We start from the raw sequence: 22,898 nt of genomic DNA, 5'->3' as shown, positions 1-22,898 counted from the left end.
GTTCTCTATTCGGAGAAGAGTAAATATTTACCCTCTTCTAACCCTCAACATTCACTGCATGGATTGAAGACCAAGACTGGTTGAAATTGCAAGTGAATTCCATGTGGCAGATACTCCCTGGAGCCCTGACTCCTGACAGGGGGAGTAGTAGATGGTTGGATGAACTTATCAGATCTGTGGGCTATGAGGCCAGGGTCATGTCATAATTACATGAGGTTCAAGAAGCATCTCTTAAGTCATGGCTGCACATTGCTTCCCACAGCTAAGACAGATGTCCTATTACACTTAGCCAAAGAGTAGAAGGTAGGGCTGGGCTTTAAAAATTCCTATGTATTCCTGGTGAAAAAGGCCAGTGTGAGAAGGCTGGTACATTGCCTTCACATATAAAAGGCGGTAGATTATAAGACAGCCTTTGCTAGTACATTTTTCCCAGAACACCTGGCTTCCCCACTGGCATCATTGCTGTGGATCACTTTACACATGGCATCATGGATTAAGTCTATGCTCCAGAGTCCACAGGACCATTATAGACTTCCATTATCATCTTATATTTTGAGAGTGCTGTACTGTTGATAAAGCAGTTTCCCACACATTATATCTCCAGATTCATAGAATCCTAGAGGATTCAGCAGATCAGGGAAGATTCAGAGAGGTCATACTCATCCAAGGGCTTGTGGCTACTACCAGTAGATCCATAATTAATATGCGTTAAATGCTAACTATGAGCCAGACACTATGCTCAACATTTTACATACCATTTCTTCTAGACTCTGACCAGCCTTACGGAGTAGCACTATGGCCTCTCTTTTATGGATGAGGAAATTCTGAGCAGTAAAATAATTTGCCTAAGGTCATCTGGTATGTGGTAGATCCAGAATGTGGTAGATCTTGACAGTTTTGCTGCACTGCAGGTAAATGTCAGTGATAGAACTAAAACTTACGTCTGCTAAATCCTGGTTCCGCCACCTACTGGGATATATATATCCTGAATACCAATTCATAAATTATTCATTACTTGGTTCTAAGTACTACTTTGGAACCTCTCTCTGTTCCTAAATAATCCATTTTCATCTTTTTAGCAGCTAAATAATTTGAAAGGTATAACTTATGAAAGTCAACTATATACAAGCTGATTTCTATGGCTGCAGTTCTGAAAATAATTTCTCATATAAAATGATGAAAATCCAGGGTAATAAGCGGCAAGTTCAATCAGAATAGAAGCTTTCAGATGATGATTTAAGTGGTTTAGTCTTTTATACAGTTATACATTTTGACCCCTGCAGATGACAACCATCTTTGCCAATTTCCAACCCAATGGTTCACACAAGGGAAAATTACCAGTCTTGGCAAGAGGCAAAGTAGTTTCATCTAATTTATGGCACTTACAATAGGCTGAAGTTTGGACAGGTATCCCGTGGCTAAAAAAATTCTATGAAAGATTTAAAAAGACCGGTAATTCTCTCCTGACCCGCTAATGCGGTGCCGACCACTTTGTTGTCTATGAGTTTAGAAAACCCTGTTCCCAAGATACTAGCTGGTTTTATAGTAGGAGGGAGAATTGATTGCCTTGCAGTAAACAGGAAAAGAGCTTAAGTGGAAAGTAAAACTTGGGAGCTAAATAAAAGATGACTCCTGAGTTCTTCACTTCAGCTCGGACAGACTTACAGGACTGCCGCAGTGCTCAGAGCCGTCTCCTGCTCTTCCTGGAATCTCTCGTTTCGGACTGTTCATGTTGCACTCGGCCTCCTTGACCAGAAAGAGCTGTTCATCCAAAGCCTCCTTCTGCAGCTGCAGTTTCTGTACATAGCCGGTTTGGGTCTCCAGTTCCTTTTCCAGGGAAAAGATGATCCTGTCCTTGGCTTTAATCTCATCCATCTGAATTAAACGACACCCAGGACATTTTATTTAACAATGCTGTAAAAAAAAAATGCATTTTTACAATGGTATGAGTTTAACTTCTTTCTGCTGATTGATACGGAAAAAAATCACAACTGTGACAAGTACATTGAATTTATGAATATGACAAGGCAGTACCATACAATGAAAGGCTCTCTTAGGCTAATTAGGTACTAAGGAGAACAACCTTTTCTCTCTGGTATATCCTGTGTAGATGCTTTAATTCAATATATTGTTTGAAATGGTCCAGGTTGGTTGGAGTTAGAAAAGAAAGGTTGACCTTAAAATGAGTCATTTGTTTTACTAAATACAGATACTCAATACTCCACTACAGTATTTCCCAGGACAATCGTTGATATCCCCTCCTGTTTAGAGGAATAGCCTTTGAGTTCACCTTAAACAGCAGCAGCCGCTATGAATTGGTCATTTTTTACTGAAGAAGCTTCAGCTTTTGCAGGAGCCTAGTCATTTCCTAAGGTCAATAGGTTTGCATTCAGGTGGTGAATTTGCAGCGAATTCAGGAGAGGATTTGGAACATGGTTCATGTTATGTGGCTCTTTCCATTCTTTTCCACATGTCAGAGCAAATAGCTCTTAGCAAGCATTTTACCATTACTGTCAAAACCATGGTTGGGACAGCAGGAATGGAAAACACCTGGTAATATGAGCCACTGTTGCCCCTCCTACACCTGTGGGATATAATTATGGATCCCAACACTCACTTTAGTTAAGCCTGGGCTTGATCTCAGAATTACGTGCCAAATGAAGGCCATAAACATTCAATACCAATTGATCAGAGTTTCATTGGACTGAAAAATTTTTGCCACTCCTGGTGAGGACTAGTGAAGTTAATGTCTGTAAACAATTTTTGAGGGGAGCACAGCCATCGGGTGAAACCTTTCTTCTCATTTCATTATATTTCATGAGAATATTCAAAATGGGGATAGGATAGAGACATTTAATAAAATTGTATTATACTGTCTCATTTATAATAGATGACTTTGTACAAATCTTTCTTTACTGTGAGAAATTATTAAATAGTCCCATTTTTCCATATATAAGTATCTGTGAGCTGTTGCCTCCCAGTCACACGATTACATTTTAGATCAATTTTGGAAGGACGCTGGGCTAAACTCTGCATGGCCCTATGACATCATCTGATAACTTTGTGAGTATTCAAACACTGTCCTAATAATTTGGGAATGAAAGCACTGCCTTTATTTTTCTATCTCCTTGTAGAAATTTGAATCCTATGTTATTCTTAACTGAATGGTACATTCATTTGTTAGACCTGTCATCGATGATGTCATTTACAATTTACCATAGTTCCACACCTGCATGCTCCTAGCTGGTTCTGATGTACCCTACCTAAATGAACGTACTGGAAATTATTCCATTACTGCCAATATAATCATCTTCATCATCACCATCATCATAACTAAAATTTACTAATTTTTACTACATTCAAGGCACTATACTCAAAGCTTTATATACCCTATCTCCTTTTATGACAATTCTATTATGTAAGTTCTGTTATCACCACTTTACAGATGACAACTGAGCACCCAAAGGGTTAAAAACTTTGCCATAGGCCTATGGCTCCTAAGTGGTGAAGCCTAATTTTAAATTCAGTCTTCTGACTCCAGAGCCCATTCTAATAGGCACTATGCAATATTGACCCCAACATTATACTTCCAGCATTTTCCAAAGTAGTTTTCCAGTAGTAACTGGATATTTCAAAGTAGAATATCCAGTAATTAGTGCCAATGAGTCTCTACTGCATAGTGGTTGTAAGCATGGGCTTTGGTTTCAGAATACTGAAAATCCTTCCGCAGTTCTAGTTCTTAGATGGGGAGGGGTACATACCAGAATTCCCTGGGGAAATTTTCTAAACAGAACGGCTCCCATTTCCCTCCTTTCCAGTTCCAAAAATGGAGCTGGGTGTAGGGGTAGTGACAAGACAAGAAAAAGAAAAAACTGAAGACAAGTGCATCTGTACTACTGAAAAAGTTTCCCATGATTCTCTGTTTGCACCCAGTTTTTTAACCACTCCTCAGGTAGCTTAGATTTTACACTCTTACTAAGAGAGACTGTGTGTCTACTTTAGTAGTATGCTGGTAAAAGCAAGTCACAGAAAGAAACTACAGACCAACAGGTGGATATACTCAGAGAGTTTATATCCAAAACCATCAACAAACACAAATATTTGATGTACAACACCCTTTTTATCTACCCACCTGCTAACTCCAGAGTTCACAGTGCTGGTTCTTTCTTCATCAGCCGTTGTCATTTCAAAAACCAAAGGCAGGGCAGAGACAAATATTTCTGCACTGTGTTTGGTCTTTATTGTCAACCAGGGCAATAGAATGAATTGCAGATAAAGAATTTGGAAAGTGTGGAAAAGGCAACAATTTACAGTCACACCATATTGCAGTACAAAGAAAATTACACATTTATCTTTTTAAAATGTTCTATGATAACCACTTTTACCTAAAATTGAAATCCTAGAGATATAATCCAATGAATATAATTGGGTTCTTAAAAAAATAATTGCTTAGAACCAGCAGACACAGAAAGTGTAGATTTCCTAAGAAAATATTATTGTTATTATTTTTAAAGATCTTATTTTTGAGTAATCTCTACCCCCAACATGGGGTATAAGTCACAACACTGAGATCAAGAGTCGCATGCTCTACCGACTGACCCTGCCAGGTTCCCAGAAAATACTACTTTTAGAGAAGCATCAAGTACATTCTAATAGGTGAGGGTTAATTTGATAAGATATAACTAAAGCTAAGCAATCTGAGTATAGATGCATGTAAATGTGTCTTCTAAAACAATTGAATGTGGTCAACCTAGGCTTTCACATAATACTTTGTTGTTATTTTATGTATAGTGAGAGACCAATGTGGCTTTTGGTGATACGTATTAAAAAGAAAGATCTGGGGCACCTGGGTGGCTCCGCTGGTTAAGTGTCCGACTTCAGCTCAGGTCATAATCTCACGGTTCACGGGTATGAGCCCCTCACTGGGCTCTCGGCTGTCAGCACACAGCCTGCTTCAGATCCTCTGTCCCTCTCTCTCTGCCCCTCCCCTGCTCACTCTCTCTCTCAAAAATAAATAAACATTTAAAAAAAGAGAAAAAAGATCTAACTCTGTAGGCTTTGAAATAAGTCTTAGAAATTGGCAATAGCAAATTACTTAGGAATGACATCCAGTTTAAAAATTATAAGGGCTCCGGCTTAGAATGGCCCTTATTTATTTTGGGAAAGAAGATCTATTTTTAAAATGACTAGGGATCTTATAGCTCTATTTCTTGCTTTCAGACACAGTCCCTGGAAAGAACACAGGTGAATCATTCAGGAAGCTCTCAGTGGCTGCCATTTTCAGATGGCACAGAAACTTAAAAAGCCATAGAAACTTTCCCTACCCCTTTAAAAACACAGTAACATTTTATAAATGGAATGCCCACAAAACATGTCGATTTTAGAAGAGTTCATTAGTTAGAATATTTTTATACACATTCGAGAAAACAGGAATCATTGAACACTCTCCATACATGTGCGGCTGGAAGAATCCAGTTTTTAGGAGAAAGGTGATTCCAGTGTCTTTTACACTTTACAGTTCCAATTTTGGCCTGGGCCTATCTGTTTATCTACCTACCTGCCTACCTATGGACCCATCTTGTGTTTTGGGTAGAACACTCGACAAGGGGTGGGCACTCAGAGACACCTGGAAAAGCGCGCCCGCGGCGCTCTGACACCTGCCAAGACCATGTGCCCCCGACGCACTGCACTGGGTTACTAACCAGCCTCCGAATATCCCGCTCTGACTCCCACTTGATCTTCGAGATGGCTTCCTGGTGGGACTGATGCTCGCTCCGAAGGTCCCCAGCCTTTATTTTATCCGCTTGGATCATATTGCTGAGAGCCTCGTCCACCTGCTTCTTGGCAGTTTTCAGGTCCGCAATTTCCTGTAGGAGCTTAAGGCGCTCCGCGTCAAACAGTTTCCGGGCCTCCTCCCGGGCCTCGATGGTGAGCGCTGTCCGTACTTTGTCGCTGCTGCCATCCCGGAGAGCACACAGGGCCGACTTGAGCCTCTGAATCTCCCCATCCCGCAGCTTCACTGTCCTTGACATTTCTTGCTCGTGCTGCTTGATGAGATTCTCCCGCACGGCCTGCAGCTCCTTCATCTTCTCCTCGTGGAGCTTGGCTTTGAGTTCCGTCACCAGGACCGTGTGCTTGCGCTGCTCCAGCTCACGGATCCTCTTTGCTTCTTGAGTCTTCTCTCTCTCAAGCTTAGACACCTGAAGGCAGAGAGGTCAAAGGATGAAACGGGAGGAGCCTTCAAGGAAAGCATCTCTAGCTCAGGCCCTCCGGGCTCCTAACCCCTCATCGCTTCCTCCCAGCCGCCGTGTCCTCCGAGGGAAGGGAACCGAAGGGCCCAAAGGGGGAAATACAGCGCAGGCGAGGAGGAAATACCTGGGGATGCTGTATTACTTTGTGCGGCAGTATCTGATGTTCCTCGGCCTTACTGTTCCATGTGTGGTCTGCAGACAGCCAGCACAGGCATCACCCAGAAGCTTGTCAGAGATGCGCGATCTGGGGCTCCTCCTTCCCAGACCTCTAATCAGGACGTGCATTTTAACAAGTCCCCAGGTGACCGCATGCACATTAAAATTAGGACACGGAGCTATAATGGTTTTCACCTTGGTGGGGAGGAGTTCAAAACACCACCTGCACACCTTTTCAGGCTAACATTCCCGGCCAGGTGCAAGCTGATAAATGTGGGCATCTTAGGACTGTTCAATATTACGATCAGATTCATAAAATGGTGCCCAAACTGATATTACAAAACATTTCCCCCCTTTTCCCCCTTCCTTTTTGTCTGAGGCACCGGGGGAGGTAAAAAATAAAGACAGTTGATACATTCTGAACATCATCTTTCCTTCTGTGACAACTTAGTTCTACCCCCAGACATTATACATACACACACACACCAGCCAAAAACAGTGCAGATCACTGGGCTGTCTCTGCCAAAGGGGTCTGGTGTCCGGAACTTTCTGCATGGTCCACAGATGTCCCTTTGTGCCCTTCTCTACCTCCACTCTTCTCCCTCTCCTGCTCCCCCAACAACCAACCTGCCAAGCAGTTTAATAACGTATTCCTTCCAGCCTTTAGACCTTTCAGGTACTTTGGTTGAACAAAATCTTCTGTGTTTTGTTACATTTCTAAGGATAACATAGGTCTTCTTGTAGATTAGCCATGGCACTACCTTAATCTGGTGTGTGAGTCTGGCTCTGATTCAGTAGATCAGGGGGCCTGGCATTTGTAGCTTGAAAAAGCCTCTTAGCAAATGTTCCTTATTCTTGTCCTCCCCCTGAACCCCACATCTCTGCTCCCTATCTTTGTCTCTCTGCCTCTGCCATGTACCCAAAGAATCTCTCTCCTCTCTCTCTCTCTCTCTCTCTCTCTCTCTCTCTCTCTCTCTCACACACACACACACACACACACACACACACAATAAACTAGAAAAAGGGAAGAATTAGGCAACCCCTGGAGTAATATCTGGTTGAGTGGAATTGGGTCTCTGCCATTTGTAAAATTGGAAGTTTTCGTGAAATAATTGTGAAGAGTCTCTCCAGCTGAAAAATGTTAAGATTCAAACTCCTCATTCAGACTACTGTAATTATAATACAAGCGTGTGAGATTTTACTTACCTTAACAGTTTACCTACCTTTGGCTAGAGCAGGATTTTCTAAGTCCACATGGCAATTTATGAATATTTTATTTTAAAGGCACAGCAGTTATTCCCACGTTGGTTATTCTAAAAGAACTCAGGGCATAAGGAGACTTGGCAAAATAAACAGCCAGGCATCCTTAAATGGCTGTCTTTTGATCTTGCTTCCAACTCAGGCCAAGGTCCCTTCCTGGATGCGTTTTTATTAAATATGCTCTAGAGCTGTGCTATCCAGTCTGGGGACTACTAGCCACACCAAGCGCTTGAAATGCCCCAGGTCAGAATTGAGACTTGCTCTAAGTGAAAATACACACCAGATTTTGAAGTCTTAGTGTAAGACAAAGAATGTAGAAGTCTCAGTAATCGTTTTTATATAGATTAGATGTTGAAATAGTATTTTGGATAAATTGGGTTACATAAAGTATCTTATTAAAACGAGGGGCGCCTGGGTGGCTCAGTCGGTTAAGTGACCGACTTGTGATTTTGGCTCAGGTCACGATCTCGAGGTTTGTGAGATGGAGCCTGGTGTCTGGCTCTGCACTGGTAGCACAAAACCTGCTTGGGATTCTCTCTCCCTCTCTCTCTGCCCCTCCCATGCATGTGTGCACACGTGCTCTATGTCTCTGTCTCAAAATAAATAAACATTTAAAAAAAACAATGATTTCTTTTATGTTTTATAATTGTGGTTACAAGAAATTTAAAAATTATATACATGGCTTGCATTTGTGGATCCCATTATATTTCTCCTGGACAGCTTTGGTCTAGGGTTCTTGGTGTGTTGAATGAATGAACCTGGCTTTCCCCACACTGCTGGTGATACTTCTCTTAGTAAAGTCCAAGTCTGACGTGATCTATGTACTTGCTCAAAAATCACCCAGGGCTCCTTTATGTTGTAGAATAGAACCCCTACACCTCAGTTTTGCCTTTCAGGCTCTCAGAAGATTTGGCTGGGGTGCCTGGGTGGCTCAGTCAGTTGAGCAGCTGACTTCTGCTCAGGTCATGATCTCATGGTTCGTGAGTTCCAGCCCCACATCGGGCTTTTTGCTGACAGCTTGGAGTCTGGAGCCTGCTCGGATTCTGTGTCTCCCTCTCTCTGCCCCTCCCCCACTTGCGCTCTGACTCTCTCTCTCAAAAGATGAATAAACATAAAAAAAAAGTGAAAAAAAAGATTCGGCTGGACTTCCAGCTCCCATTTCTGCTTCCTGCTGTACCTCTCCTCACCTGTCCCATACTGCAGGCACGATTAAGGGGGATTATGCTCTTTCCTGCACATGCCCTGAATCTCTGTACCCATGTGCCTATAGTTTTCTCTTCCTGACCTGCCCTTCCCTCAGCTCTCTTGGGGATCCTATCATCACTAGTGGCCAGCTAGATGTCACCTTCTCCAGTCATACCACCCCGACTGCCCAGGACAAACCTCATTTCTCCTGCTTATGTCTTTTCAGTGCACTTGGCTAATACCTCCTTACTGCTCCTTTCTGCATTTTTCTTTATACTATGGGTATCGTTTTTTGCATGCTTATCTGTCTTCACCACCTCTTCTCCTGCTCCTACTCCAGACTGCAAACTGCTCGAAAGCTGCCAACAAGCCTTGTTCATCTTTGTCTACCCAGTGGTTGCCAGCACAACACATAATAAAGAGCCTGAGAGTGTGTGTGCAATTAAAGAATGTATGCCAGTATGTTTCCCTGGCTAGCCCTCTAACCAGAGGCAAGAATAATACATCCTGTCATATGGTTTAGAGAACACAGACTTGTAGGGTTTCTTGGAGCAACCGCTCATCCATCACTTCCCTGCATAAAACAATCAAAGAAACAAATAAACAAAAGACCATCACATATAAGAATGCCTGTCCTCTGCTTGATAATTCTCTCAGTGCTTCAATAAGGACAACCTAAACCTTACTCCCCATTTTTCTAGAATAAACTCAAGTGACTAGACTATGGGTAGATAAACCACAGCCCATGAGACAAATAATTTCTTGCCTCTATTTTTGTGAATAAAGTTTTACTGGAACACAGTCATGCTCTTGCCACAATGGAATTAAGTGGTCTCAGAGAGACTGGCCTGCAAAGCCAAAAATCTGTACTATTTTGCCCTCTACAGAAAAAGCTTCCTGATTTCTCTTCTAATAATGCAGCTTTTGTGAAAAAAAGAGGGCTTATTTTTCATTGATTTAGAAACTCTGATAATTTACCCTGCACTTGAAGTTAACTTTACTTCAAGTGATAAGAAATTAGTTACCCTCAATTTCAGCAGGTTGCACTTACATTAGGCCTTTGGAACATCTTGACTATAAAGGCTGGCAGGTAGCAACTTACTTAAGGGAAATTTTAGCAGTTCTTTTGAGAACAATAAAGAACTAGTAAAAAGGGACAAAGGATAAGTAATTCTGGGTTTGCATTTTTATTTAACAATCTGCTATATCTAAGGAAGTTGCTTTATCCTTCTGAGGATCTTTGGTTATGCTTACAACTTACCCATAACAGGATTATTTTGTGGGTTAAATTAGATAATGCTTGGGAAAGTACCTTGAACTGTAAAGTACTATGAAAAGGAGGGTAATATTACTGACTATAAGAGGAGATATCCAGGACCTAAAATTATTTATGTCAAATTCTCTGCAGGGGTCTTAGATTATTTCACATTGTGATTCTGTCATTTCCCTCAAATTATAAACACTGATCCTTTGTGTGTAAATTGGAGATGAATAAAAAAGAAAAAAAATGAAAATATAGGTATACGGAAAATATATTCCAACCTGAAGAAAAAAACAAATACAAACACTGGCCTTCTTGTCCATCACTTAAAGGAATCCATAGAACTCAAAGAAAATTCAAAGGCATTGATTGATTACATTTGACATTTTTCATGTCTGCTTATTTGGTTGCCATGGAAACTGGCATTTTTGCAGAATTTCTAGGTATGACTTGTTTTTCTAAGCTTGGGAGAAGTGTTTGACTATGAAGGAGACACAAAGGATGTGATTGACATTTGGGAGGGAAAAAAAGCCAATTAAAATTTTTGTAGTAAAATAATTTTCTGAAAATTATTTGCAGCTCAGATTGTACTGGTAAGAAAATGGACTTTACCATCTTAATGTAAATGGTACTCAAAAAGAGAAAAGACTACTCTTGAGTAACAATGAAAAATATAGAGATAATACTTGAAGTAGAAAAAAAATACTTGGAAGAAGAAAGAATCCATTTCGATAAGTGGAAATATTCCAGACAAAAATTTCCACTGGATCACATGATAGCATTTATTGGAGGTTTACTGTGAGTTGGGCACCTTCCCAAAGGCTTTACACACACCACCATGTTTATCCTCAGCAGCTCTGTGATGTAGGTAACGTCTGTGTCACCTGAACGTCAGATGAGAAGCGTGAGGACTGGTCTCCGTACAAACAGAGTGTGAAGAAGACTGTGGAGAGACCAGTGTGGGCCAGGAGGCGGGTCTGGGTCAGGTCCTGGACCTGCCTGCTCACTTTGAAACCTCCAGCAAGCTCTTTACCAACCCCAGCCTCAGTTTTCTCATAAGTAAACTGGGATTGGGGGCCTCATTCTCATATGGTTGTGAGGGCTGACTTAGATAATGTTTCAAAAGTCCTTTGCAAAGGCTGGAACACCTGGGAGATTAATAATTATCAATACATAGTTAAATAGTATAGTGTTAATTTTGACAGATATTGTACATATTAATACTATTATATCATGCAATGCTATATTAATACCAACAACATAAATATAAAAACCCATATTATCAGGCTAAGACTAACATTACTATTGTATTAAGACTGTAATAACTATTTTCCTAACAGATACAGATGTTCAAAGGTAAAACTGGGCCTCCTAGGGATGTCTTGAGTTCCCTAGTATTAGCAGCATCTACTCTTAACTTGGAAGAAACTCAGATTATGTGTGTGCAGGAGTGGGGGGTGGGGTGAGACAGGACAAGGGGCTGAGCAGTGAGCAGGGCTCTGAAAGATAGAGGTTTTACGGAAGAAAACAAATCCCTAGGAAAATGTAATCCTACTGAGAAGAGCTGACACTGTGACAGAAGTAAGAACATTTATGACTATCCCACAATGGTCTCACATTGTATCGTCCGTTCTAGTCTGGCCTTTGAAAAATGCCAGTGTAACTTCTGCCAAGATAAAGATGGTGATGTTTGAGCTTTGACGTGACCTTAGAAATCTAGGTTTAAAAATTGGATGGCCTTGTCCAAGATAAGGAAGTTGAGAGGTTATCAAGGCAAGACAAGCTAATGTTAAGCTTTGGTGTTGATTATCTGCCCTGGATGTTCCAGGAGATCGAAACTCACAGTCAGCAGGCAGGGGGTCTCCTGGGCACTAAGTACCACTCAGTCAGGAGATGAGAAGGAGGGAAAAGCTCCCACTATCACAAGGTTGCTTATAAGGGCAATTTTATAGATCCGGGAAGGTACAAAGGCATCTATTGTTGCATTTCTTACTTTTAGACATTTAACACTTCCTGAAAACAAAACAAAAAGTGCATAAGGCAAGAAATACTGCCTCCCAAATTGGGGCCTTGAATGTGGAGGCTCCCTAGCAGTCACCTGAGGACAAGGGTTGGCTGATTTTCTGGGAGTCCTGGAGGCAACAAGATATTCAGTATTACCCAGGTCATCCGGGAATTCCCATTTTGGCTCCTTCCTCTACTTGCTGTGTCATTGGGAGCACATCAGTTAAATGAGTTAAGAACTCATTTTCTTTTTCAGAGAAATTGGAATAGTAATTACACCTTGCCCTCCTCCCAGGCTCGCTGGGAGGTCTGAAAGTGCTCTGTAGTCTGAGGGCTGTTCCAGTTGTGCAAACTCCTGTCTGGAGCTGACTCCTCCAGACCCTGCAACCCAGGCCTGCTGCTTTGCTGCCTCCAGCGTAGAGCCCTGTTCTCTGCTACCTGGGCCTCCAAGCCCTCTGTCACTGTGCCCTCAGGGTTCACTGGAGCTATTGGCTGCCTCTGAGGAAAAGTAGGAAGCCCTAGGGAATTGGTGAGTGGATTTCACATCTCACAGCAATCCCCCGTGAGCTCACACCCTGGGCCGTGGATCATGGCCTCACGCTGTCCACAGGAGAGACAAACAGAGGAAAACACCGAAGCCTAATGGCTCAGAGGGCTGGTCCAAAAAAGAGACAGACCTGGATGGAAATCCTTTCTCTGCTCAAGCCTTGGGCTTTCTACCTAAATAAATAAATTTATGCCAGGGGGTTGTTGGGAAAGTTTCTAAAAGGCAGCATGAGAATGTTCTCAACAAGTAGCAGTGAGCACCTCCTTCATGCCAGGCAGTACTCAAATCACTGAAGGCATCTTCCCTAGGGGGTACCTTAAGCACACATGGTCTCTTACCCATGAGAAGCTTACATTATACTGAGAGTGAGAGTCAGCAGGCGATACATAAGCAGAACATGATACCTTCAGACAGTACAGAGTTCTATGACACAGGTACAGCAGGGTGATGTGACAGAGTAAATGGATGTAGGGGAAGAGGCATCACCTAGACCAGGGGGCCAGGGGACGTCTGACCCCTGAGGATCCTGAGAGCTATCTCCATGCAGGAAGAGCTGAAGCACACAGTTGCCTTCCCTGATGTATCCCTACCATTCTGGAAGGACTGTAGCGACTCTATGCTGTCCACAATCCGCTCATTTTATAGACATGAATGTGCAGGCTCAGAAATGACAAGGACATACAGCACAGAGGCCTCACTTTCTGTTCCCTCCTACCCACCACAGGGGCCTCCCCTGTTCCATCTTCTCAGTCATTATGCTTGGAGTTCAGTCAAAACGACCAACTTACCTGAATTGTTATTCCTATCAGTGCTTGGCAACTCTTGTAAACAAATTTCTACTAACTAGATGTTGATTGTGTCTAGTATTTTTGTTTCATTTCCCCGCAGTGGAAACGCAGACATCTATGGGGGAAGGGTTCATCTACTCCCACCCCCAACACTTTGTTTCTTCATTTGTAATTTGCATAATAGTGTAGAACAAACTTCTGCCATTCTTTCTTTCTTTGCTGAAGGTTTCCGTTTTTTTCCGGAACTTTAAATTTTTTTAAGCTTATTTATTTATTTGGAGAGAGGGACAGACAGAATCTCCGCACTGTCATCGCAGAGCCCAATGCAGGACTCGAAATCACGAACCATGAGATCGTGACTTGAGCAAAAACCAAGAGTCAGACACTTAACCAACTGAGCCACCCAGGTGCCCCAGATCTTCCCTTTTTTATATATATTAAATATAATTTATTGTCAAATTGGTTTCCATACAACACCTAGTGCTCATCCCAACAGGTGCCCTCCTCAATGCCCATCACCCACTTTCCCCTCTCCCCCAACCCACATCAACGCTTCAGTTTGTTCTCAGTATTTAAGACCATGGGGGAGGGGAAGGGAGAAAAAAAGTTACCTTCTTATTTTTTAAGAGCATAGGTTCTGTAAGACATGAAAATAACCTAAGTCCATCAATGGATGAATGGATAAAGAAAGTGTGTGTATACACACATTATATAAAGTACATACACAATAAAATATCATTAAGCCACTAAAAAAAGGCAATCTTGCCATTAGCAAGAACACAGTTGGACCCTGAGAGTATTATGCTAAGTGAAATAAGTCAGAGACAGAAAAACAAACACTATGTGATCTCACTTGGATGAGGAATCTAAAAACCTTGAACCCATAGATACAGAGAACAGATTGGTGGGTGTCAGAGGCCGGGGGTTACAGGTGGGAGAAATGGGTAAAGGCGGTTAAAAGGGAAAAACTCCTAATTATAAGATGAATAAGATCTGGGAATATAACATACAGCATGGTGGGTATAATTAACAAGACTGTACTGCATATTTGAAACTTTTGAAGACAGAAGGGCACCTGGGTGACTCAGTTGGTTAAATGTCCAACTCTTGATTTCAGCTGAAGTCATGATCTCACGGTTTGTGGGATGGAGCCCCACGTCAGGATCTTAGCTGACTGCGTGGAGCCTGCTTGGGATTCTCTCTCTCTCCCCCCTCCTCTTTTGTGCCTGCAGACTCTCTTTCTCTCTCTCTCTCTCAAAATAAATAAATAAACTTTTAAAAAAGATATAGAACATTTAAAAACAAGAAAGTTGTGAAGAGAGGAGATCTTAAAAGTTCTCATCACAAGAAAAAATATTTTGTAACTGTGAGGTGATGGATGTTGAGTAAATTTCTTGTTGTAATCATTCTTTAATATATACATATGTCAAATCATTATGTCGTACACCTAAAATGAATACAATGTGATATATCAGTTATAGCTCAATAAAGCTGGAGAAAGTGTATCAGAAAAGAAAATAAGAGAATAGACTTTGGAGGAGATGCAAAGAACCAGTTCTGCCGCCTACTAACATGTGACTCCGGGTAAATTATGTTACTTCACTGAGCCTCAGTTTCCTCATCTGTAATATGGGGATAACAACAATGCCCACCTACACTTGAATCATAATAATGAACACGCTTGACACAAACTCACTATTCAAGACCTACATACCCACACACATCCGTATGAAGTAGACACTGCTATTCTCCCATTTGACAGAGGAGGAAAAGGAAACACAGAGGGATTTTAAAACCTCCTCAGGGTCACCCAGGTGCTAAGTGAGAGAGGTGCAGTGATGTCAGGATGAAATGTGCTTATTACAGTGTGTGACAGATAGTACACGTTCACATTCAATAATGTGTAGCTATTTATATAATCAGTTTAAAACATTCATGACTCTGTCTGCAGTGTGTTCTGTAAATGTCAGTGGGAAGATGTGTCTTTCTGGAAAAATGAGTAATGCTCCATCGTTCCAAAGGTTTCCCCTCTTTACCTTGCCCATTTCTCAGTAGCTGAATTGTCATTTTATCATGATAGCTTAGGAGCCAAACTGAGAGGATGAGTTCCATCTTGGCATTGTCTATATTCTCTCTCTTAAAGCCTGGGCCTTTGGAAACACAATCATATTTATTTTAATAAAACTGCTTTATGACTTGCTTGCCCTCTAAATTCCCTTTGCTCTTTGGGGAAGGCTGCTGACAGGCGGTGGGGCTTTGTTTTAGACCCTGTGCTGGGACTGTAATTAACTGCCACAGAGAGGGAGACTGGGGGCAGCCAGCAGAGAGAAGGATAAGGGCAGTGCTTTTCTACATGAGGCTGACTTCCAGGCTCTTGTCAGAGGAAGGGGAGGTTACATTTGATCTGCTGGCTTAGATACCAGTGCCAGGCCCTGAATAAACAGGTAGCCCTGTCCACGCTCAAGACTTCCCCCTTTTAAAAGACTTGAATGTGTGCAAAATTGGCAGTGGTAGGGTCTGCAGGACCTCTGCCTTTTGAAACCTCAGGAGTCTGCTCTCCGTAAATCGCGTCAGTTTATGGCTACCAGTCTCCAGATGGACAGGCTTCTCCCATGAATGAAGTTTGTCATCCTGTCATTACTACAATTAAAGGAGTCGGCCTCCCTTGAAACGTTACGCTGCCCCAGGGAAAGTTAAAACTGGTGAAATGTTCATAGACTGTCAGACCTGGAAGGAATCTTAGAGTGGTATGTTTGTCAACAAGAAGGCAGAGAGCCACCTCCACAGGGACTGCCTGGACGGTCTGCTAGAGGTACAAGTCCTGGCCCTCACCACGCCTGCTTTATCAGAATCTTTGCGCTGTGGGCCCAGAGATCTCAATTTTTAATGAGTTCCCCCAGGTTATTCTAATGCACAGTGATGCTTGAGAGACAAAGATATGCAGAAACACATTCAGTCATCTGAATTACGGGTCAAGGTATTGAGACACTTAAATTTGTCCCCGAGGAGAGATAAACACAAGGCCTTGGTCTACTGACTCTCAAATGAATGTTTCTGTTTTGTTTTATTCTCTTTGTTTTTATGACATCACGTCCCTTTTAGCTTCATGGAAAAAAGCTTCCTTCACAAATTTTACAATGGGGTCTGGTTATCCAAGGTTTAGCCTTAGCAGAGACAGGAGGCAAGGGGCTTTGGCAGATCCAAGCTTTATTATTGCTGAAACCAGGAGAATAGATATTTGGGAAAAGAAATAATTTTAAAAATTGTTTAACTTTATTTATTTTGAGAGAGAGAGAGAGAGAGCAAGAGCAGGAGAGGGGCAGACAGAGAGGGAGGGAGAGAGAATCCCAAGCAGGCTCCACACTGTGGACACAGAGCCCGATGTAAGGCTCGAACTCATGACCTGGTGGAAGTCGAGAGTTGGATGCTTAACTGACTGAGCCACCCAGGTGGCCCAATAATTAATTTTTTTAATGTTTATTCATTATTTTTGAGACAGGGACAGAGTGTGAGCAGGGGAGGGGCAAGATAGAGGGAGACACAGAATCCGAAGCAGGCTCCAGGCCCCAAGCTGTCAACACAGAGCCAACCACAGGGCTCGAACTCACAAACCATGAGATCATGACCTGAGCTGAAGGTAGACGCTCAACCAACTGAGCCACCCAGGTGCCCCAATAATTAAAATTTAATAGTAATGTCAAGGAAGAAGATATAGATAAAAAAGAATAAGGATATTGATTTTTGATCTATAACTAGATCAGGAACATCTATTTGTGTTACTATAGAAAGAGTTATCTACATAGGGCAACTTTATGCTGGCAGTTGCCTGGTTTGAAGGGAGAAAAATGTCTCCTGTATGTCGGATATTTGAAAATACTTTCCTGTCTGTGACCCTATTTGATATCTGCACCACTCTGGAGAGATAAGTGTTAGCATATCCAGCTAAGAGATGAGATTCAGAGGAGTGAAGAGACTTTTCTAAATTGAGTTAGCAACTGACTCAGGTACAGAGGTATTAGAAAGAATATTACTATGAATAATTTTTTAGGAGTATACCAGGTGCCTGGCATCTCTCTGAGCGTGTGATACGAATTTTCTTATCCAATCATCATAACTGCTTTACATACTTGCTTAAGTGGAACCTCATCAGAGCTCTTGAGATAGTAGGATGTTGCTGACGAAGCTAAGGTATAAGGAATGAATCACCCTTCATTTGTTCCTCTGCTCAGTCGACAAACCCAGGCTAAGCTTTTCAGTTCTAGACATTTATTTAGGTTCTGGGGATAGAGGTCAGGTAGGACTCTGCTTTCTTGGAGATTACACTGGACAGCAGAAATAAGCACTAAACAAGTAAATAGATAAATACAGAAATCACTATTAAATGAATCAAAATAGGCTATGGAAGTAACTGGGCATGAGAAGTGTACTATCTTAGAGACAGCGACAGATGGTAGGTACCAGAGCTGACATAGGAAAGAGCTACACAGCTGCCTGGGGGCAAAGGGGCAAAGGCCCTAAATGTGATCAGTGGATATTTTGATCCAGCAAAGATGATATAACAGAGTCATCCGGCATAAAGTACTGTGAGATTGCTCATCGAGGGGCGGAAGAGATATCCTGTAGTGGTAGGGAAAACCCTTTGGCTTTGAGAAAGGTAAGAAGCCGCTGAAGGGTTTGAGAAGAGGAGTGACCTGATACGATCTATTTTAGAAAGGCTGTCCTGTGCCATACCGGGAAGAACCCATAGAGGGCAGGGAGGAACTCGCCCAGGACAGGACAACTAAGAAGTGGTGGGAGGGAGTGGGGGTGGAGGTCGTCTCAATGATTATACCTGGTTTCCTGAACCAGGCTTCCTGAGGAGGCAGAGATCAGTCTCATGAGCATGTTATTTTCACCTTCTGCGAATCCTGTGCTCGAGTCCTGCCACACACACACACACACACAAGAGAATCTCCATAAATACAGGGGTCGTTGCTCTTCTCAGAAAATGGCAGAGAGGAGCCACTGGGGTGGGCCAGCAGGCAGAGCTGGGCCAGAGCCGCTCTCCAGACTGTGGCCCCAAGGGACCTCACTCACCTTGGACTTCTCCTGATGCAGCTCTATCTGGATGTCGGTGAGCTTGGTTCTGAGGTCTTCATTGGCAGCTTGAAGGGCGACGATGAGCGCTTCGGGCTTCTCGCCCTTATTTCGCCCTTTCTTGGACATTGTTCCTTTCTAAAGGGAGTCTGCTGCTTTTTAATTCCTTTCAAACAGGTGCTGCCATGTTACTGCTTCTTCTCCTGGGGGCGATGTTTCAGCATCTACTGCGTGGTGCTCCTTGGTAAAGTCTCCTCAGCCGCTGCCCTGGAAGCCCTGATTAGAGGCAGAGACAGCGGTTACTGCTGTGGCAGAGACCTGGGAGAAGTGCCAGGCAGTGTCTCTCAGCCTGAGCAACATGTAGGAGCCTCCTCCTGAGGGATCCTGTCCCCAGATCCTCCCATCCACCTTGCACATAAATTTAGAGCGATCTTTCCAAAGATCTGGTCTGGTCATGTCAATGCCCTGCTCAAAATCCTCCAAAGACCTATGAGTATTTGAGTGTATCTTTCATATCTTGGAGTGCTCTTTATGTCTTTCAGCTCAGGTTCTCTTTCCCTCTCTCTCTGCCTCTACCCTGCTAGCACTCACTCATGCCACACACACACTCCCTCTCCCTCAAATAAAATGTAAAAAAATAAAAAAATAAATAAATAAGCACTAGTTCTTTCAGAAGTATAGACAAGGACTTCTCCCTCCAGTGGGGTGAGTAAGGAGTTTCCTTGAAGAAGGTGGCACTGGCCTGGAATTTGAGGAGTAGGATGTTAATGGATTTGGAAACAGGTGAAGCATCCTGAGCGAAAGAAATGGCAGGTGCTGATATACAACAAAAACAAACAAACAAACAAACAACCACAGTAACTATTTTGTGGGGAAAAAATGGGGGCCTGATCCATTAGGCAGAGTATGGTTGATGAGCACTAATACTGGACAGGGTGCCTGGAAATGACAGATTGTGGGAGATCTGGAACATCAACCTTACAATTTTTGAATCTTACATTTTTAGTAAGCAATGGAAGCCATTGAAGTTTGTGGCAGGTGGATACCCTAAGAGGGAAATGCTTTGGTGTTGTCATTCTGATGGCAAAGTGGGGAGAAAATGCAGGTAGGGAGACTAGATAGAAGGCTACCGAACTTTCCAAGGTGAAGGATGATGAAGTCCTAAACAGACCAGTAGCAAGAAGAGAGTGAAAAAGAGGGAAGTGTCTTGATCTACAAATTCTTAAATGCTTCACAGGAACGGGATCAGAAAAATATGGGTATGAAACTGTTAAAGTCAATGGGAAAAACATGGCAAGATACTAGAGAAAGTTTGTCGCAAAACCTTTTTGAAAATTGGGTATTGTGTACACAGAGGTGCTTCAGTCCACAACTATGGGGAATTCCTACTGGTCACCCATATGTTCTGGCAGCTGCTGCTCTCTCAAGGCCCATGGTATACAGCCTGGAGGACCATGCTGGGATCCTGGGCTTCCTGCCATTTCTACGTGAGCACTGGGGCCCTGCCCTTTGGAGTGTGACCCTAGGGAAAGGGCTAGGGAGAGGTTAGGAGGTAGGGAGGACCAGTCTGTCTCCAGAAGTCATGGAACTATCCACCATTTTCCACCCTAATCTGGATGCTGGCGTCGTTCTTCATGCTTATTTTGCAAATGTTGCCAAAGTATTTAAGTGTACAGGTGGGAGATGTCTAAGAGGCCACCATTCTTTGCTTTTAGAGTTGAAATGAATTTAACAAGCTTTTATTGGATTTTTATGACAAACACTGCTAGGCACAAAGCTAAATGAGACAGTATTTAACTTCAAGAAGGTGCTAGGTGAGTAAACTCACACATGTATATTAACAGGTTTCTCTTCCTCTAGCTGATCTCTAAATATTGCTGGTCCCCAGGGTTCCCCAAAGTTATCTCCTCTGGTCCCACCTATAGAGTAATGACTCCCCATTTTATATCCATAGCCCTGACCGTTCCCCAAATCCTGACTCACATATTCAACATCTTACTTACCAATTCTACCGGGATATTTGACTGGCCTATCTATCAAACCTAACCTAAAACATGGATGTCTTTATTACTAGTCCCTCACAGCCTTATTCCCTCCAGGTTTCCCATATCAATAAATGCACCACGACAGGCCCAGTTGTTCAGATCTAAGCTTAGAAGCCATCCTTTTTTCTTGTATCCATTATTTCTCTTCTCTAGTCCACCAAGGGTCCTGTTTGTGTTTCCTATAAAATATGACTCCCTTTGGTCAACTTCTCTCAAACCCCTATGGTGCTGCCAGAACACAAAAAAAGGAGGAATTTGAGGAAAGCTTCATAGTCACTTCATAGCCTTATGGTCTTCCTGGATGAAATAAGGCTTTCCTTTTCTTCTTTTTAATATTTATTTATTTTTGAGAGAGAGAGAGAGAGAGAGAGAGAGAGAGAGAGAGAGAGAGAGAAAGCGTGCATGTATACGAGTGGGGGAGGGGCGGGGGGGGGAGAGAGGATCTGAAGCGGGCTCTGTACTCCCAAACTGCGCTCAAACTCATAAACTGCAAGATCATGACCTGAGCTGAAGTTGGATGGTTAACCGACATCGGAGATACAGAAATGGCAGAGAAACAGCTTTTGGAGTCACAAATTTGCCAATGTATTTAGAGAAGGTTGTGACCTGGGAGAAGACAAACGGGGGTTAGATCACACAGGTTCCTGCATGATCAGTGGTTAGATATCATTGCTAATGATTAGATTTCATTATGTAGAAATGAAACAGTTGAATAGAAGTGTAATAATAAAAGCTTATACTGACTGACTGCTATGAGCTCGACATTGGACTAAGCACTTAACATACTGCTTTCATTTCATCCTCACTAAAATTAGGGGGAAATGATTCACAGAGAGAGTAAGTAACTTGCCTAAAATGCCTGAGTTCATAGCTGATGGGGCCTTCATGCAAGACTGGGACCCAGGCTTTGATGTCCTGGGCTGCACTGCCTCATTTTAGAGGCATTTTAGAGAGGTAGCTCATTTTGCATTTTAGAGAGGTAGCTCAGGCAGTGTGAGGGAAGGTAAGTTCCTAGGAAGAGAGAGACTAGAGGCAGGAAATTAAGTTGCTTCACTGCTTCACTGGTCGGGGCAGACGTAATACAGCCCTGAACCTACCCATGGCCACGGGGATGAAAAATGATGTGGCAACTCTGACACATGGAGACTTTGATGGATTCATGTCTTGCTTTTAAACTTTATTAGTGGTTTGAACATTCTTCTCTGCCATTGTAAATAACGAGTACCAGCTTTGTGGTATTGCTCGCAACAATAATGTGCAATGCCACAGTCACAGTTTACATTTTAATTTATAATCCTTTCTCCCAAATATAATATTATGTGCTTGACTTCATGATTTTTTTGTCTGGCAATTATTTTGAGTTTAGTCCCATAAAGGCTAGGGAAAAGAAAAGGGTTACAAAATTTGAAACATGTTCAGGACAGAAAAAAGCATCACAGAAAGTTAGCAATAGAATCAACTTATGGATACCATAAGGTGAGCATTTATTCATAAGGATGGTCCCGTACATCCACCTAGTGAAGGGGAACTTTCTGGAGTCTTTTCCAGTTGTGACGAGGATCTGGCAATCTCATGATTCTCGAGTATAATTTTACTACAATGTCTCTGTCACTTTGTGCTGCATTTCCCCCCTTTTGGACAGCTTTACTGAGATACAATTCACATAAACAATGTACACTTTTAAAGTGTATTACTTCAGTGGTTTTAGCATATTTGCAATATTGTGCAATCATCACCGCAATGAATTTCAGAATTTTTTATCACCCCCAAAAGAAACCCTATACCCGTAAGCAGTCATCGCTTATTCCTCACCAAACTCTCCCAGCCCTAGGCGATCACTAATCTATTTTTTTCTCTTTATGGATTTGCCTATTCTGAACATTTTGGAAATTATTTCTTTTATCTTTTTTATGTAGACTTCACACACAGCACAGAGCCCAATGTGAGGCGTGAACTCACAAACCCTGAGATCAAGACCTGAGCTGAGATCAAGAGTTGTACGCTTAACCAACTGAGCCACCCAGACGCCTCTATTCTGAACATTGTGTATTAAATAGAATTATATGATATGTGTCTAGCTTCTTCCACTATAGCATATTTTCAAGGTTCACTCACATTGTAACATGTGCAGATATTTCATTTCTTTTCATTGCTGAGTAATATTCCCTCGTATGGCTAAAACTGCATTTCATTTACCCAGTCATCAGTTGATGGACACTCGTACTGCCTTTGCTTAAGTGGCCTGAGGACAGCCCTCCAGAGAAGCTGTCAGCCTTGTAAAGGGATGCCATCCCTGAAAGGAGTGTGCTGGAGAGCATAAAGGAA

General features: G+C 42.4%; 1 protein-coding gene across 8 annotated transcripts in view; it reads right to left on the bottom strand.

Moving 5' to 3' along the window:
• Nucleotides 1-22,898, bottom strand: part of JAKMIP2 (janus kinase and microtubule interacting protein 2) — a 179,320-nt gene that overhangs the window by 54,209 nt on the left and 102,213 nt on the right. For 7 of the 8 annotated variants that reach the window (XM_060635793.3, XM_060635794.3, XM_060635795.3 and 4 more), the window contains exons 2-4: nt 18,529-18,804; nt 5,703-6,200; nt 1,666-1,875 (exon numbers count right to left, since the gene is read on the bottom strand). In XM_060635793.3, the coding sequence (XP_060491776.1) occupies nt 1,666-1,875; nt 5,703-6,200; nt 18,529-18,657 (837 nt within the window). In that variant the 5' untranslated portion in view covers nt 18,658-18,804. The remainder of the gene's footprint in view (nt 1-1,665; nt 1,876-5,702; nt 6,201-18,528; nt 18,805-22,898) is intronic. The other variant, XM_060635798.1, reaches the window with a different exon arrangement.

Source organism: Panthera onca, chromosome A1 (assembly GCF_046562875.1).
Source record: "Panthera onca isolate mPanOnc1 chromosome A1, mPanOnc1 haplotype 2, whole genome shotgun sequence".
NCBI lineage: Eukaryota > Metazoa > Chordata > Mammalia > Carnivora > Felidae > Panthera > Panthera onca.
The sequence above is the reverse complement of the archived record's forward strand: the minus strand, read 5'-3'. Positions and strand labels throughout refer to the sequence as shown.